Below are 14,574 nucleotides of genomic sequence, written 5' to 3'. Positions count from 1 at the left end.
CCCCAGAGATGGCAGCCCACCAGGCTCTGCCGTCCCTGGGATTCTCCAGGCAAGAACACTGGAGTGGGTTGCCATTTCCTTCTCCAATGCATGAAAGTGAAAAGTGAAAGTGAAGTCACTCAGTCGTGTCGGACTCTTCGTGACCCCATGGACTGAAGCCTACCAGGCTCCTCCATCCATGGGATTTTCCAGGCAAGAGTACTGGAGTGGGGTACCATTGTAAATACTACTCTTTCCCAAACTTAGGATTCTGGTCTAGTTGCTTCCATTTGATTTCACGTGCTAGTAATCATACCCCAAATTATAAATATATAATATATTTATATATAATATATAAAATATATAAATATATAAAATATCAGCCCCATGCCCCTCTCTCTAATTTAGTGGTGGCTATTGAGTTCATTTGAAACCACAGATGGAAGGACCATATCCTGACTCTGAACTTTACCATAGGGCTGGTCTGATCTGAATTCAACTAACAATTTTACTTGTTCTTTTTCACTCAAAGCTCTTTTCAGTCTAATTGGGCTTTAAAGCAGCCTGGTTTTCTAACCCTTCAGTATAGGAACTCTGTATCCTTTTCCCTTTCTGTTTCAATTTATCCACTTCTTTCCCAAGTACTTCTTTTTCTTGCAATCTCTCAAAAGTTAGACAAAAAGAGTTCACATACTTCAATACTCTGATTTTTTTCAGCCGCTTCTCTTAGAGCTATAGGTTGTCCATGGACTGTCTTTTAAGTTATCATGGGTAAGACTTTACCTATTATTTTTGTTTTATTCACAGCACAGGTCACCATATTTCCAGTCCGTGATATCAGTGTTCTGGTTTCCTGCCACTTGACCTCGAAGTCCGTGTCTCCTATTTTGAAAATTTGTTCTTGAAGTTCCCTATTACTGCTTCTGTATATGTTAGTCAGGGTAGGCTAACTGCTATAATAAACATTCCTGAATTTCTGTGGCTTAATATGCTAACATCTTATTTCTTGCTTATGTCAGTTGAATTCTGGGAATGCCCACAAGAAGACTCAGCTTCTACTGAGTGGGGCCAGCAACTTCTTGGACGTCACGTTCTGAACGGAATGCCCTGAATCTGGCAGGCAGAAAGGGGACTACAGGGAATGCAAGGTACTAGGCAGGAGAGTCTGTTTAGGAAACTGGATCTGGAAGGTTCACATTCGCCTGCCCCTTGCTGCAAGAAAAGACAAAAAAAAGATTGTCTAACTGTAGAAATCAGATTGGTGAAAATGTAGCAGTCTCTATCACAGAAAAATGTATCAAAAAAAAAAAAACAAAAAACACAACAACACACACACACACAGACCAGGAAGATATGGGAAACTAGGGTCAGGAATGAGGATGAGAAGCAGAGGAATTGATGGAGCCCCTGGAAGGGATCTGGTAACCCAGGGCCTGGGGGCCTGGGAGGCACTGTCACCCAGGGTAGATTCTAGTTCAGGGTTGGGCAAGGTTCTGACTCAGCTCCACAAAATTAGGAGGCATTTGGCTGCTGCCAAAGGTTTGGAAATGTGCTTTTATTTTCAAACTCAGGTACGTGACACTCTATAGTTCAATGCTAGCACACCTGTGTGAGGTTTAACAACATTAGGAACTGCCAGCCAGTGATACATAAACCCCGCATCTCCCTCTCCTCTTACTCCGCCAGGCTGTATATGGGAGTGACACAGAAAGTGAAGGTCCTCTAGGAGGGGACATCGCGGCACCAACAACAGAGTCCTAGGGCCAAGCAGAAATGTCAGACCTCAGAGGCATGGTGAAGGAAGGGAACTTTTATTTCTGATCAATATCACTCACTGTTGGACATACAGGGCCTGTTTCTCTCCATTTCACTGCTGCTTTGGCAACAGTTCCAATTGCATTAGGTCCATCTTCGCTTTTAAGAAATACCGAGGAGTCCTGTTTCAGGAATGCCCTTGGTAATGCGATTACTCGTTTGCTCCTTCTGATCACTTCTTGTCCTTGACTTCCCTTACTCATAGAGTCGTTTGGCTGAGGGCCTGGTCTAGAAGCATTCTTGCAGGCCTTTCCATGAAGCAGCTGGAGGCTCAAGAGCTCACGGCAGCTCCTCTCCTGGCCTTTGTCTCAACTGGAAACAAAGGTGGGAACCCTGTGGCCAAGGGGGCAATGGGTCAGCTCGGCCCAGTCCTTCTTCGGGGCAGGCTGAGACTGGCCAGCCCAGAGTCCTGCTCACAGCCACACTCTCCAGAGCTCTGTTTACATCCTGCCTTTGGCTCTGAGGGCCTAAAGCTCCTTCGGTGTGTCTGTTCCCCCTTGAAGAGGTAGGGCAAACCATCCATCAGTGAATCCAATGTCCGTCTGCCTTGATCTGCGCCTCTTTACCTTAATGGCACATCCTTGGTCAACCCTGGCTTGGACTTCTCTCACAGTGGTTTTCTCGACACTGAAAAGGGTGCCCCCTCCCCGCCTCCAAAAAAAAAAAAAAAAGCTGTTTTACCGAGGGGTCCTGATCTAGGTCGGTCTTTCTGAAAGAAGTGATTGCTTCAAGCCCAACCCTTTAGTTTGGAAATGATGTTAGGTCACAGAGTAGATTGAAAAAATACTAGAATAAGTTGAGGCTAATAAAGATGTGATTTCTCTCATTCACCATTTGAGATGGTGGTGGTGAGGATGCTGGTGCTGGGAAGTATGAAAAATGTCAGCTGTTCCCAGACTGCTCTCCACCACCTTGCACACTCATTCTTCTGACCAACATTAAATGACACCCTCCCAAGCATCAGCCACCATGCTAGGCACTTACCCAGAGAATGGGTAAGACATGGTTCTTGTCTTTGAGGATAAACGCTTGGAAAGACAGACACATAAATAAGTTATTAATATTATGATACACTATAGTAATGCTCATTAGTAGTAGTAATGAAAATGTTTTAAAAGTGCTGAAAAGTACAGAGAAGGGTATGACCTATTAATGTGGTCTGGTGTGGAGTTGGAGGGAGGCCATGAAAGCTGCCTGGAGCGGGTGATTTTTGTACTTGGTCCTGAAGAGTGACCAGAAGAAAAGAGGAGCACGGCAGAAGAAAAACGAGCATGAGAAAACAGTCTAGTTTGGGAACCAGAAATGACTTGGAGTGGCTGAAGGGCTACCTAGGGGTGTGGGGCTGAAACAGAACATGACTAGATAGAAGACCTTTGGAAAAGGCAATTTAGTGCAGGGGTAAGAGCATAGCCTCTGGGACCAGCCTGGCTGGGTTTAACTTCCAACCCCATGGGTATCCTTGGCAAGTTACTTGTGTTTTTGTGCTTCAGTTTCCTTATGTGAAAATGGGAAGAGCCATAGCTTTTTTCTTTTTCGTGAGGACACAGTGAATGAATCCTTATATAATACCAGTGTTTGGCCCACAGTAAGTTCTACATAGGGTCAGCAACAAAAACAAATGACCACAGCAAAACAAAAGCAAAGACACCACCATAAAAGCCACACAGAAACCAGCACTCCCCAGATCTGATGCAGAAGAAGGCAGGCAGTGGCTATCCAGGTGGAGCAGGAAGTCAAGCTGCAGGTGGGATTTGCTCTGTTTTCTGCTAAATAATGGGAAAGCTCCAAGACCTACACTTGTGTTGGGAATCCCACCGAAACTGGAGCCTTGTGGCAGAGATGCACACTTGCACGTGGGCACAGGAAAGTTGAAGCACACCATGTTTCTTCCCTTCCCAGAGAGAACAAAGTGGGGACAGACCATGCTGTAAGCATGCATGTGCGCTCAGCTGTGTCTGACCCTCTGTGACCCCATGGACTATAGCCTGTGAGGCTCCTTTGTCCATGGGATTTTTCAGGCAAGAGTACTGGAGTGGGTTGCCGTTTCCTCCTCCAGGGCATCTTCCCAACCCAGGGATCGAACCTGTGTCTCCTGCATTGGCAGGTGGATTCTTTACCACTGAGTCACCTGGGAAGCCCCCACCATGCTGTATAGCAGCTTAGAATTAACACTGGAAATGGAGACCAGCAAGTTCACCATGCAAGTCATGAGTTTTCAGTGTTTCTCAAACATCGTAAACCCATGTGGAGAGCTCACTGAACAGGTAAGTGCCTGGTGACTGCCCCACATGTGAAAATCTGTGGGTTGGCTTTATGCACAACACACACCCAGAGCACACATTTGGAGGACAGTTGACTTCATGCACGTGTGTGCTGTGTGTGCTGTGTGTGTGTGTGTGTGTGTGTGTTGTATGTGTACAGAGGCATATGTATTAATTTACATCTTCCCATTTCATTTCAAGCACTGAGCTAAAATCAGCCTAAATATTTTTCTGAGAAATCTTTCCATCTTCTGTAAAAAAAACTCTGATTGCAATGAGGAGGAGGGGAGGCTGAAGGAGAGTCAGTAAGAATGAGATGTGAAATGGGAAGATACTCATGTTGCTATTCCAAATTCCAGGTCTGATCCTCAGGGCAGAGTTAGCCCTTAGGCACAATTGTTCCTGATTTCCAATCGATTGTAGAGAGGAAAACCAAGGAGAGTGGGCTTTTCATGTTTGCCTGTGAGGAAGGTATTTTGTTTCTCCCCAGCCATCTGAACTGGTGCAGCCACCTTCCCTCCTCTTCAAGTCCCCTGGTGACGGCTACTTCCTTGTCCACTGATGCTTTCTGTTGATCCTCCAGGAACATCAGCTATTGTGTGTGAATAGCTCCCGCAGGGGTGCCAAGTGGAAAGAACCCCTGCTTGTTCCCCTGATGGCAGCAGTGGCATGCCCATGCCCACGCCTGACGCGTCACGCTTGAGGAGAGGGCGACAGGCTGTGCGCTGGAGCAGGGCACTGCCTGAGCATTGGGTTTTCTACTGCTCTGTAGGCTGCTCATGCTGGAGTCCTGAGCTCCACCAGGAGTCCCGTTGGGCTGCTGAGCACGTGGATTTCCCAAGGGACCCGTCGGCCTGCTCTACGCAAGAGTTATGGGAACCGTAGAGCCCCAGCACGACAGTCAAGACCAGCATCGCCGCGGCCATCATCCAGATGACTTGCCAATGCTGACACAGTTTGGGATACATGACTTGTAAGAAATGAACCAGTTCTTCAAGTTTGCTGTCAAATGAAAAAAACAGGTGGAGGGTTTAGTATATTGGACACATATAAGATGCCCCGACCCATACTTCTGCCTGGAATACTTTCCAAGTTGTCTTGAGCCATGGTTCTCAAACTCAGCTGTGCAGAATTGCTTAGCAGTAATTATTCAAAATACCCCAGGACTACAGACTAAGAATCTTCAAAGGTATGGTCCAAGAGTCTGCAGTTTAAAACATTTCCCCAGGTGATTCTAAGTCTATAACCTTTATATTAGGAGTGACTGGGTTAGACCACTCTATTTGTGTGATCATTCAGCCTCTGACACATGCCCTCATCTATTCATGAGACAGTCATTGACATCTGAACTCCCCTAAGGCCCGAGATCCAGGCTGGCTGACCCAGACTCCCATGCATCCACGCAGGCCCAGCATCTTATCTGTACTTAGTGTCACTAATGTAGAGATCAGCTCCACGTTATAACCTGTCCCCTGCCTCCATGTTCAGAGGCATAATTTGTTGTGCTCAGCTCCACATATGACCATGTCCAGAGTGGAAGGACTGTGATAAATTCCTAGAAGACTCCTGAATAATAAATGAAGACGTTGAATAATAAATGACATGGAACCAGTAACCTCAAGAGCTCACTTTAAACCATCCCAGGGGATTCCAGAGAACTCCTAGCCTCCGGCAACCTCAGGGTGACTTATTCAAGTATTTTCTCAGTCCTAGTAATCTTCCTTCCCAGTGAAATAGGTAGCCAACAGGAATTTGCTGTATGGCTCAGGAAACTCAAATGGGGACTCTGTATCAACCTAGAGGGGTGGGATGGGGAGGGAGATAGGAGAGGATATATGTATACCTATGGCTGATTCATGCTGAGGTTTGACAGAAAACAACAAAATTCTGTAAAGCAATTATCCTTCAATTAAAATATATATTTATATATAAATATAAAATAAATCTTCCTTCCCAAATATCTCTTCCTCCACTTTGTCTGGTCTCTCCACACTTTTCTCTCCTCTCTCATTGCCATTCATCCCCTCACCTCTGCTTTTTGCCTGTGTCCCCCCCGCATCCTTGGCTTCCCAGGTGGCTCAGATGGTAAAGCGTCTGCCTGCAATGTGGGAGACCCAGGTTCGATCCCTGGGTTGGAAAGCTCCCCTGGAGAAGGAAATGGCAATCCACTCTAGTACTCTTGCCTGGAAAATTCCATGGGTGGAGGAGCCTGGTAGGCTACAGTCCATTGGGTCGGAAAGAGTCAGACATGACTGAGTGATTGAACTGAAAAGACATTTGGTCAGATGGCCCACTTGTAAGAGTCCATTCTTGAAGCTATCTGGACATACTCATTAAGCTGGAATTTCTTCCCAGCCCCCCTTTCTTCCTACCTCCCCACCCTTTCCTTTTTCTTCTCTTCCTGACTGCCTTTCAACTTTTCCACTCTTTTTTTGTGGCACAGTGAAAAGATGGTTGGATGGCATCACTGACTCGATGGACCTGAGTTTGAGCAAGCCCTGGGAGTTGGTGATGGACAGGGAAACCCGGCGTGCTGCAGTCTATGGGGTCGCAAAGAGTTGGACACGACTGAATGACTGAACTGAAAAGACATTTGGTCAGATGGCCCACTTGGAAGAGTCCATTCTTAAAGTTCTCTGGAGAAGCCCTGGACACACTCATTAAGCTGGAATTTCTTCCTGTTTCTAATCCCAGATTGATCAATCAATCCATCTAAAACTGAGAATACTGAACATCACCAAATGGAGGAGGTGAGAAGTGACAGGAGGGCCTTCTCCAGATCCTGAAGCTCACATAGACCCTGAAATATGCAGGCCACTTGCTGAGAAGTAGACAGCTCTAGTTGCCTTACAATGGGTAGAAAGATTAAACAAATACCCTCTGTACAGAGGGATCAGATGCTCAGAGTACCTGCCTTGGATGTTAAAGCATTGGTTGATTTCTTTTCCACATGGGAAACCACTGATAATTGTTTCAGAAGTAGTTAAGCAAAGCAAAACAGTGAGCACATGAGCCAAGGTGGAAAATCATTGGCTACTTTCATAACTGTAGGGGAGAGAGAATTTGGAAATGGAAGCTTGTTTTCTTTTGGCACCATTTTGATTCTTTAACTTCTATTTAGATACAGTTGGATGCTATGGCACAGTCTTTCTTCTGGGCTGTATTTTTCTGGGCCCCAAAACAAGCTGCTGGAGCTGGAAGAATCCCACTCTCACTTCATCCCTTAGAGGGATTGGGAAGGAGGAGGGTAAGATAGGCCTCATGACCCTCAGCTGGTTACCTATTTAAAGTCTATAAAAATGATTAGAAATAGAATTATTGATTAGAAATAGAATTCCTTCGGAAATCAATTTTTGGTTGCTCTGAGTTCTACCTACTCCTCCATTGGGAGGAGTGAGGTTGCTCACCCGTCACCTGGGCTAGGAGATGCTGCGTGGGGAGCTCAATACCTCGCAGTTTGGGCACATGGTGAGTGGGCTGGTGTGTGACTCCCACCTGAGGGATCTGAAGAATGAGAATCTTGCTGAACTACTTGATGCCATCAGAACACGGGGCCATGAGACCGAGAACCATCCTCCCGCCGCTAGTGGGCCAGAGATGCGTATTTCATTTTAACTGGGTATAGGCAGGAGAGGGAGAGCTGGCACCCGATGTCATAGACCTGGAAACACTACCAAGAAGCTGAGTACGGAAGCTACACTTTCAGCTGCCCAAGGACTGAGAGAGAGATTATAAGTAGCCAGCCAGAAGACCTGCATTTGACCTCACAAAGGGAATTGCAGTTGAGAGATCCTCAGTAATGGTGTGTGTGTGTGGGAGGGGGGCGGTGGTGTGGGGTTCTCTGAAGGTTCCCTAAAACACCACACTGAACAAAATCAGAAAGTCAGGGGACTTCCCTCGTCCGGTGGCTAAGATCCTGAGCTCCCGATGCAGGGGGCCCGGGTTCAATTGCTGGTCAGGGAAATAGATCCCACATGCCACAACTAAGACCTGGCACAACCAAATAAATTAGTAAGCTAAGCTAAGTCACTTCAGTCGTGTCCGACTCTGTGCGACCCCATAGACGGCAGCCCACCAGGCTCCCCCGTCCCTGGGCTTCTCCAGGCAAGAACACTGGAGTGGGGTGCCATTTCCTTCTCCAATGCATGAAAGTGAAAAGTGAAAGTGAAGTCGCTCATCGTGTCCGACTCTTAGCGACCCCGTGGACTGCAGCCTACCAGGCTCCTCTGTCCATCGGATTTTCCAGGCAAGAGTACTGAAATAAATTAGTAAAAATAAATATTAAAAAAAATCAGCCTTAAATCCCTGCTGAGGCCTTGAGCCTGCTCACAATAAGACCAGTGAAGTAATACCTTCCCTACCCTTAATCTCCATCCCCTTGCCCAGCCCTGGAGAGGTCAGGCACTACATTTACTAAGCTCAGTGGAGGGCACGAGTGACAGAGAGCAAGAAGTCAACTCTGGCCCCACTATTGGCTTCCTTCCTGAAGCAGAGCCAAGCTGACTGGAGGCAGGAAGGGATGGGTAGAAGGTTGAACTTTTTAAGTTCAGGATTTTGACTATTTCAGGGATCTAGCCATTTAAATGACTGAAATGAGGTTATTCTTGGGACTTCAAGTTGATCAGAGGACTTCTATTTTCTGATAGTTATTGGAAAAATAAAGGAGTCTGCCTAATATCATCTTAACCCCATGGAGCAGTTCTGCAGAGACACTGAGAGCCAAGACAACAGTTTTCTGTTGCATCTTATGAGTCTCATTCATTCAGTGCATTACATAAATGTCAGAAGACTAATGTTCTCTGTTTTAATATAGTTAAGATCTTGGGTTGATTCACCCAATAAGTTCATTGAAGCTGATCCTCCAGAAAGTAATATTGAGAACAGATTATATTATTATAATAGAGGAGAGATTCAGTGTTTCAGGTTGAATGTCTTCAATAAAGGGTTGGCTGCTGGGGTGATTCTAGTGTTTTTCAAATGTACTAAATAGGACATTGGAGAAGGCAATGGCACCCCGCTCCAGTACTCTTGCCTGGAAAATCCCATGGATGGAGGAGTTTGGTAGGCTGCAGTCCATGGGGTCACTAAGAGTCAGACACAACTGAGCGACTTCACTTTCACTTTTTACTTTCATGCATTGGAGAAGGAAATGGCAACCCACTCCAGTGTTCTTGCCTGGAGAATCTCAGGGACGGGGTAGCCTGGTGGGCTGCTATCTATGGGGTCACACAGAGTTGGACACGACTGAAGCGACTTAGCAGCAGCAGCAAATAGGACATGGAACTTTTCACAACTTCAGACCTTGCTTGTTAGTGAGATGCCAAAATTTAGTGGTGGGAATTGTGCTTGAGTAGAGGTGCCTGCAGGCAACTGTGTGTGTTAGGGACTTGGAGATGAATGAATTGTCTGGCATTCGAGACAATGGCTCTTGGGATTGGTCTGGGTTGGGTGACAGGTGAGGAAGGGATCCTGTGACTGTGAGTGGGCAGTTTCTCTGATAGCAGTCTCAGTCGTTATGGAGACGATGATGCCACACTGCTGAGCCTGAACAGGTGAAGCTGCACCATGTGCTAAGGACCCTTCTGAGGCTGTGCTGATGCCTGGTATCCATCCCCCGAGGTCCAGGCATGTTCTTAAGACCAGAAAGTGAATCTGAGAGGGAGCAGGGATTGGGAGAGAGAAGAAGGCCTTTCAGGATCAGCAGAACCAAGAGAACACTCTTGGACGATGGATGTGAAGGGCAACCATTGCCATGCACTGCTGACCAAGAGCTGGAGAGAGGGAGAGCTGGACACAGCCTCTCTTCTGCTGGGATTCCACGAATTAGAAGGGAGCCGCCAATGGCCCAAGATCAAACCAGCTAGATAAGGATTCTAGCCCTGTACTTTGTAAACCAGTTTGTTTATATTCCATGTACTCTCTGTGGTCTGTTCCTTTTGTTCTTTCTTGGTGTTTGGAAGTTTTAGAAGGCCCAGCCTGTCTTTTGTTTTGAAGGGAGCCAATGATGGACAGGGAGGCCTGGCGTGCTGCAATTCATGGGATCGCAAAAAGTCGGACACGACTGAGCGACTGAACTGAACTGAAAGAAAGGGCTGTTGTCAGGCCTGGAATTGACTGCGTTAAAGGAGAGGAGATAGTGTGGTGGCCAACAAAATGAGAGCAGAGGACCCCCAGGAGGGACAGAAGACCGAGAAAGACAGGACCCAGTCGCTCAGAGCAGGGACTGTGCTTTGATTGTGAACACTGGGCTTCTCTCCCTAGAAGAGGTAGTGCATCCTAGCACATGTTTGTTTCCAGCTGTGAAACACTTTCTCTTCCCATGAACGCTGGAGTTGACTCATGAAGGCTAATGCCTCTTACTCTGGTTGAATCTTCCAACTGGGCTCTGCTGCTTGTTCTTATGTGCTTTGAAGCATATCCATCTCACTTTGAATCTGCATTTTATTACATGTTTCATTGCATGCATATGATTTCCAGAGTCTGCTAGCAATGAGACACAGACAACATACCCTATCCCAAATGAAGCAGCTGATTAGATTAATTGATCATTTTTGACTAAAGTCATCCTGGACTGAAGGTAGCCTGGGAGTCTAAAAGCAGTAACTTTGGTGAAGTGTTCCAAGTTAGCTGTAACTACATTTTAAAAATCCCAAACTCAAGACTTCTAGTTTAAATGTGCTAATAGAGATAATAGGGCCGGATATACAAAATTGGGCCCCTCTGGTAAAACCCAGGATGTCAATTTGTCACTAGATCCATAAGGTACAGGTAGGGCAAGATGCTGGACCTACATTACCTTTATCTACATGTTACATAGATTTTTCATGATTTTGTGGAAAATGCACTTAAAATACAAAATATATTTGGTCACCATGGAAGAAACATTTTGGAGACTCATGTTTGCCACAAAGTTGAGTTGTCCCCTATCTCTACGTGTTCTCTCCACCCCTATCCTCCTCTAGGGCTTGCGGTCAACTCCCTTGACCTTGGATCTCTCATGGGAATGGCTGGGCAGTGAGTTAACTGTGGTCCCTTGCATTTTCTCAGCTCTTAGGAACTCCTGACCCCACCCTTGGCCACCACTGACCCCTAAACCCTGGCAACCCCCTCCTTGTTAACTACTTGGACTCTTTGGGATTCCCTCTGCCTCCTCCTCCAACACGAGTTCCCTCCTGGTTTCTGTTGGCTGCTCACTTGGGCCCTGGACGGCCTTGGACTGGCCCCTCCAGGGATGCTGTGCAGTGAAAGGGACTGAGGCCCAAGTTAGCAACTGTGAGGGCTGCAACCTGCTTCTCTGCTCCTTCTCCTCTTCCTCAGTTTCTGCCACCTCCTCTGGCTCCTCTGGGCTCTCGCTCTTCTGTTCTTCTTCCTCCTCCCTCAGGCCTTGAAGCTCCTTGGTTTTCTTTAGACCTTCTTGGTATCTGGAAGGCAACAATGAACAACTGAGTCTGGAAAGGCCAGCAGATGCAGAGCATCCTTCCCCAAGTTGCTAGAGGAGGGACTCTGAGCACTTGCTGGGATTCTGCACTCACTTCCTGTGGCTCCACACAATAGGGAAAAGCCACCACATCCCACAGTGGCTCATATCAGGACAGTTTCCCTTCACCCCCCGTCATCCTTCCTGTTTATGTGAAAGTGTGACAAAACAGATGGGCAAAAAATGTGGGTGCAGTCTCCTGGCTAGATTCTTCTCCAACAAACCATTTGGGAGGGCTAAGGACTGCATGTGCTCTCTGTGTGGCCTTGGAGCCTTGGCTACTCCCCTGAGAGAAGGAGGGGTTGGCACCCATTTCACAGGTGATGGAACATTCTGAGAAAGTGACAAGAGTACAGCTTGGCCTGGGGAAGGTGGGGCTCATACACAGGCTTGGTGGGAAGCTCTGTGGAAGTGAAACGTACACAAGTTCTCTGTAAATGGTCACAAAGGCAATGGAAGCATTCACTCCCCTCCATTCTAAGTACAGAGGATAGGTATGGATGAAAAGACAGGCTTTTCGAGAGAAATCTTCTGACTTCCTTCTCCCAGTCTTAATATTACCCTGAACATACATTTTGCTCATCTAACAACTGAGTGTTTAAGGCCAGCACAGTTGGGCTGGGGCAAACCCCACTGTGGTTGTAGGTGCCACCACACCAAAGCCCACAGGTTCCATGTCAGAGAGAGGCTGCATCTCCCTCAGGGGCTACAGGGCAAGAAGCTCAGGATGCAGTGCCTGGTCAGAGGTAGTTCTTTACCTGGCTGGGCTGGGGCCCTGCTCAGTATTCTGTCCCATCAGTGACTGACAACAGGCCAAAGGTGCTATTGCAGCTCAACTGGAGAAGGGAGTGGCTAGAAGTTGAGGGGACTCCTGTGGCAAGAAGGGATGACTGAGGCAGTTCTGGGAAGTGGGGCTGCAGCTGCTCCTGGACACTGCTGGCAGCGGCGTGACTGCTCTGGGCATGTGTCAGGAAGTCTCAGGCACCACCAAGAGGAACCCACCCAGGGCCTTTGACTTCCAGATCATTCTGGTGGCTTTATGCCTAAAAAGAGGGCAGTCTGGTTATTATCTAACCACACCCTCTTGCCCCATTTCCTCCTGTCTTTCCTGTGGAACAGTACTGCTCTTTTCTATATAATTCCTTACTCAGGCAAGGAGGTCCTGGGGCCATGAGTTGCTTCCCTAAATCCATTAAGAAACAGGAAAGGTCTGTGGGAAGGTATCTTGTGAGACGTGCCAGGTGACCTTAGGGCTGCTGACAGCTGACTCACCCCTTGTTGTAAGCTTCTTCCTCCATCCTGGCCTTAGCCTCCTGGCTGATCCCCTCCAGGCAGCTCGGAGTTGGCACAGAAGCAGAGGCTTCACAATCTGGGTCGCCATTTGTCTTTCCACTAGTGAGAAGGCAAGGACAGGACATCCTTTCAGGGACAGATAGGGCATCTGAAAACCAAACCATGTCTTTGGCCTGTTCCTGGACAGAAGTGAGGAAGCTCATTCGGGTTGAATCTATTTCAATCTTTCTATCTTGAGATAAGATTCTTTTTTTAAAGGCTCTGGTCCATGAATCCTCCCTAGACCCCCAAACATCCAGTACTGTACCAGCTCCCCTTTTCCCTCCTGCTCTCAAACCCGCTTCCATTCTTTTTCCAAGAGATGCTGTGAGTAGACAGCCAGCTATTGGGAGCTCCAGGGTACTAAGAGGAAGAAGACGGGGTGGACCAAATGTTCAGAGTCATCCCATCCCTGCAGTCCGTCTTCTGCTTCATTCATTTAAATATCTACCCAGGATTAAGTCACAGGCACCTTGTAATGTGCTGGGGAGACATTAGAAAACAAAAGAAAAAGTCTTAGCCAACATGGAGCACAGCAGGAGAAAACGCCCACAAAAATCAAGAAAAAATATAAAATTAATTACAAATTGTGATGACTTTTATGAGAGAAATAAACTCTGTGCAATGACAGAAAATAACAAGGGAAGAACCTGCTTAGATTGAATGGCTACAAAAGACCTCTTGGAAATGGAATAGCAGACCTGAAAGATGAGAAGCCAGCACGTCTATGGCAGAGGGAAGATCATCCCAGGTAGAGGATACAGATGTGTGAAGACCTTGAGATACAAAAGATGTGAAGTTTGAGGGACTGAAGAGAGGCAATGAAGTAAGAGTTAACTTCTGGATAAGATATGTTTTTGATGCCTGTGAGGTATCTAGTTGGAGATGCCAAGTTGGTAGTTGTATGTACCATAGTGCTTAAGAGGAGAGCTCTAGACTGGAGATATTCAGAAGATAGCTGGTATTTAATGCCAGAGGAATGGAAAAGAATGTCTGGGGACAAGTATGAGGAAAGATGAGAAGACAACCCAGGACCAAGCCACGTGCATATCCACCCTTAGCTCAGGTAGAGAAGGAGGAACCTGCAGAGGAGCTTAGAAGTAGCAGCCAGAGAGGTAAGAGGAGAATCCGGAGAGTGTGGAGTCCTGGGAGCTGAGAAAGTGTAAGCAGCTCTTTGTGGGAAACCTCCTTCAGCAGGAAGCCCCTTTCCTTGTCACTTTAGCAAAGCTATATTGAAACTAACCATTCATTCATTTATTCATGCCGTACAGCATGTAGGATCTTAGTTCCTTGACCAGGATTCAATCTACTTCACTCCACCCCACCCCATCCCACCCTGTGTTGGAAGCTCAGAGTCTTAACTACTGGTCTGCCAAAAAAGTCCCTGTAACTAATTTTTAAACCAGGCACCACCATGCTCTACTTATCTCTGGCTCAAGCACAACTTGCCTAACTTTTTGGTTCCTCCTATAGATCAAAAAGGTAGAAATGAAGAATAAGTTAACAGATGACCAGATCTATTCCCTAGCTCCCCATTCAGTCATCTCCCAAACAACCATGTGACCAAACTGTGTGAACAATATAACATCTAGAGTCAATGAGACTACATGCAGTGGGGGGATAGTGACCACTCTGACCCGCATCCCAGTAATTAACTGAGATGACTTCCCTCCTTCCGCTTAAAGGTTTCCTGGCCATGCAGGATCTTCG

At 46.8% G+C, this 14,574-nt stretch overlaps 1 protein-coding gene across 7 annotated transcripts in view; it reads right to left on the bottom strand.

Moving 5' to 3' along the window:
* Window positions 1–1,515: 1,515 nt before the first annotated feature.
* IRAG1 (inositol 1,4,5-triphosphate receptor associated 1) overlaps window positions 1,516–14,574 on the bottom strand; it is a 125,956-nt gene continuing 112,897 nt past the window's right edge. For all 7 annotated transcript variants that reach the window (XM_070803678.1, XM_019975371.2, XM_019975370.2 and 4 more), the window contains 3 exons: window positions 12,805–12,924; window positions 11,342–11,476; window positions 1,516–5,057 (listed from right to left, as the gene is read on the bottom strand). In XM_070803678.1, coding sequence (XP_070659779.1) covers window positions 4,814–5,057; window positions 11,342–11,476; window positions 12,805–12,924 — 499 coding nt within the window. In that variant the 3' untranslated portion in view covers window positions 1,516–4,813. The remainder of the gene's footprint in view (window positions 5,058–11,341; window positions 11,477–12,804; window positions 12,925–14,574) is intronic.

Source organism: Bos indicus, chromosome 15, assembly GCF_029378745.1.
Source record: "Bos indicus isolate NIAB-ARS_2022 breed Sahiwal x Tharparkar chromosome 15, NIAB-ARS_B.indTharparkar_mat_pri_1.0, whole genome shotgun sequence".
In the NCBI taxonomy this organism is placed as follows: Eukaryota; Metazoa; Chordata; class Mammalia; order Artiodactyla; family Bovidae; genus Bos; species Bos indicus.
This window is presented reverse-complemented; position numbering and strand designations above follow the sequence as displayed.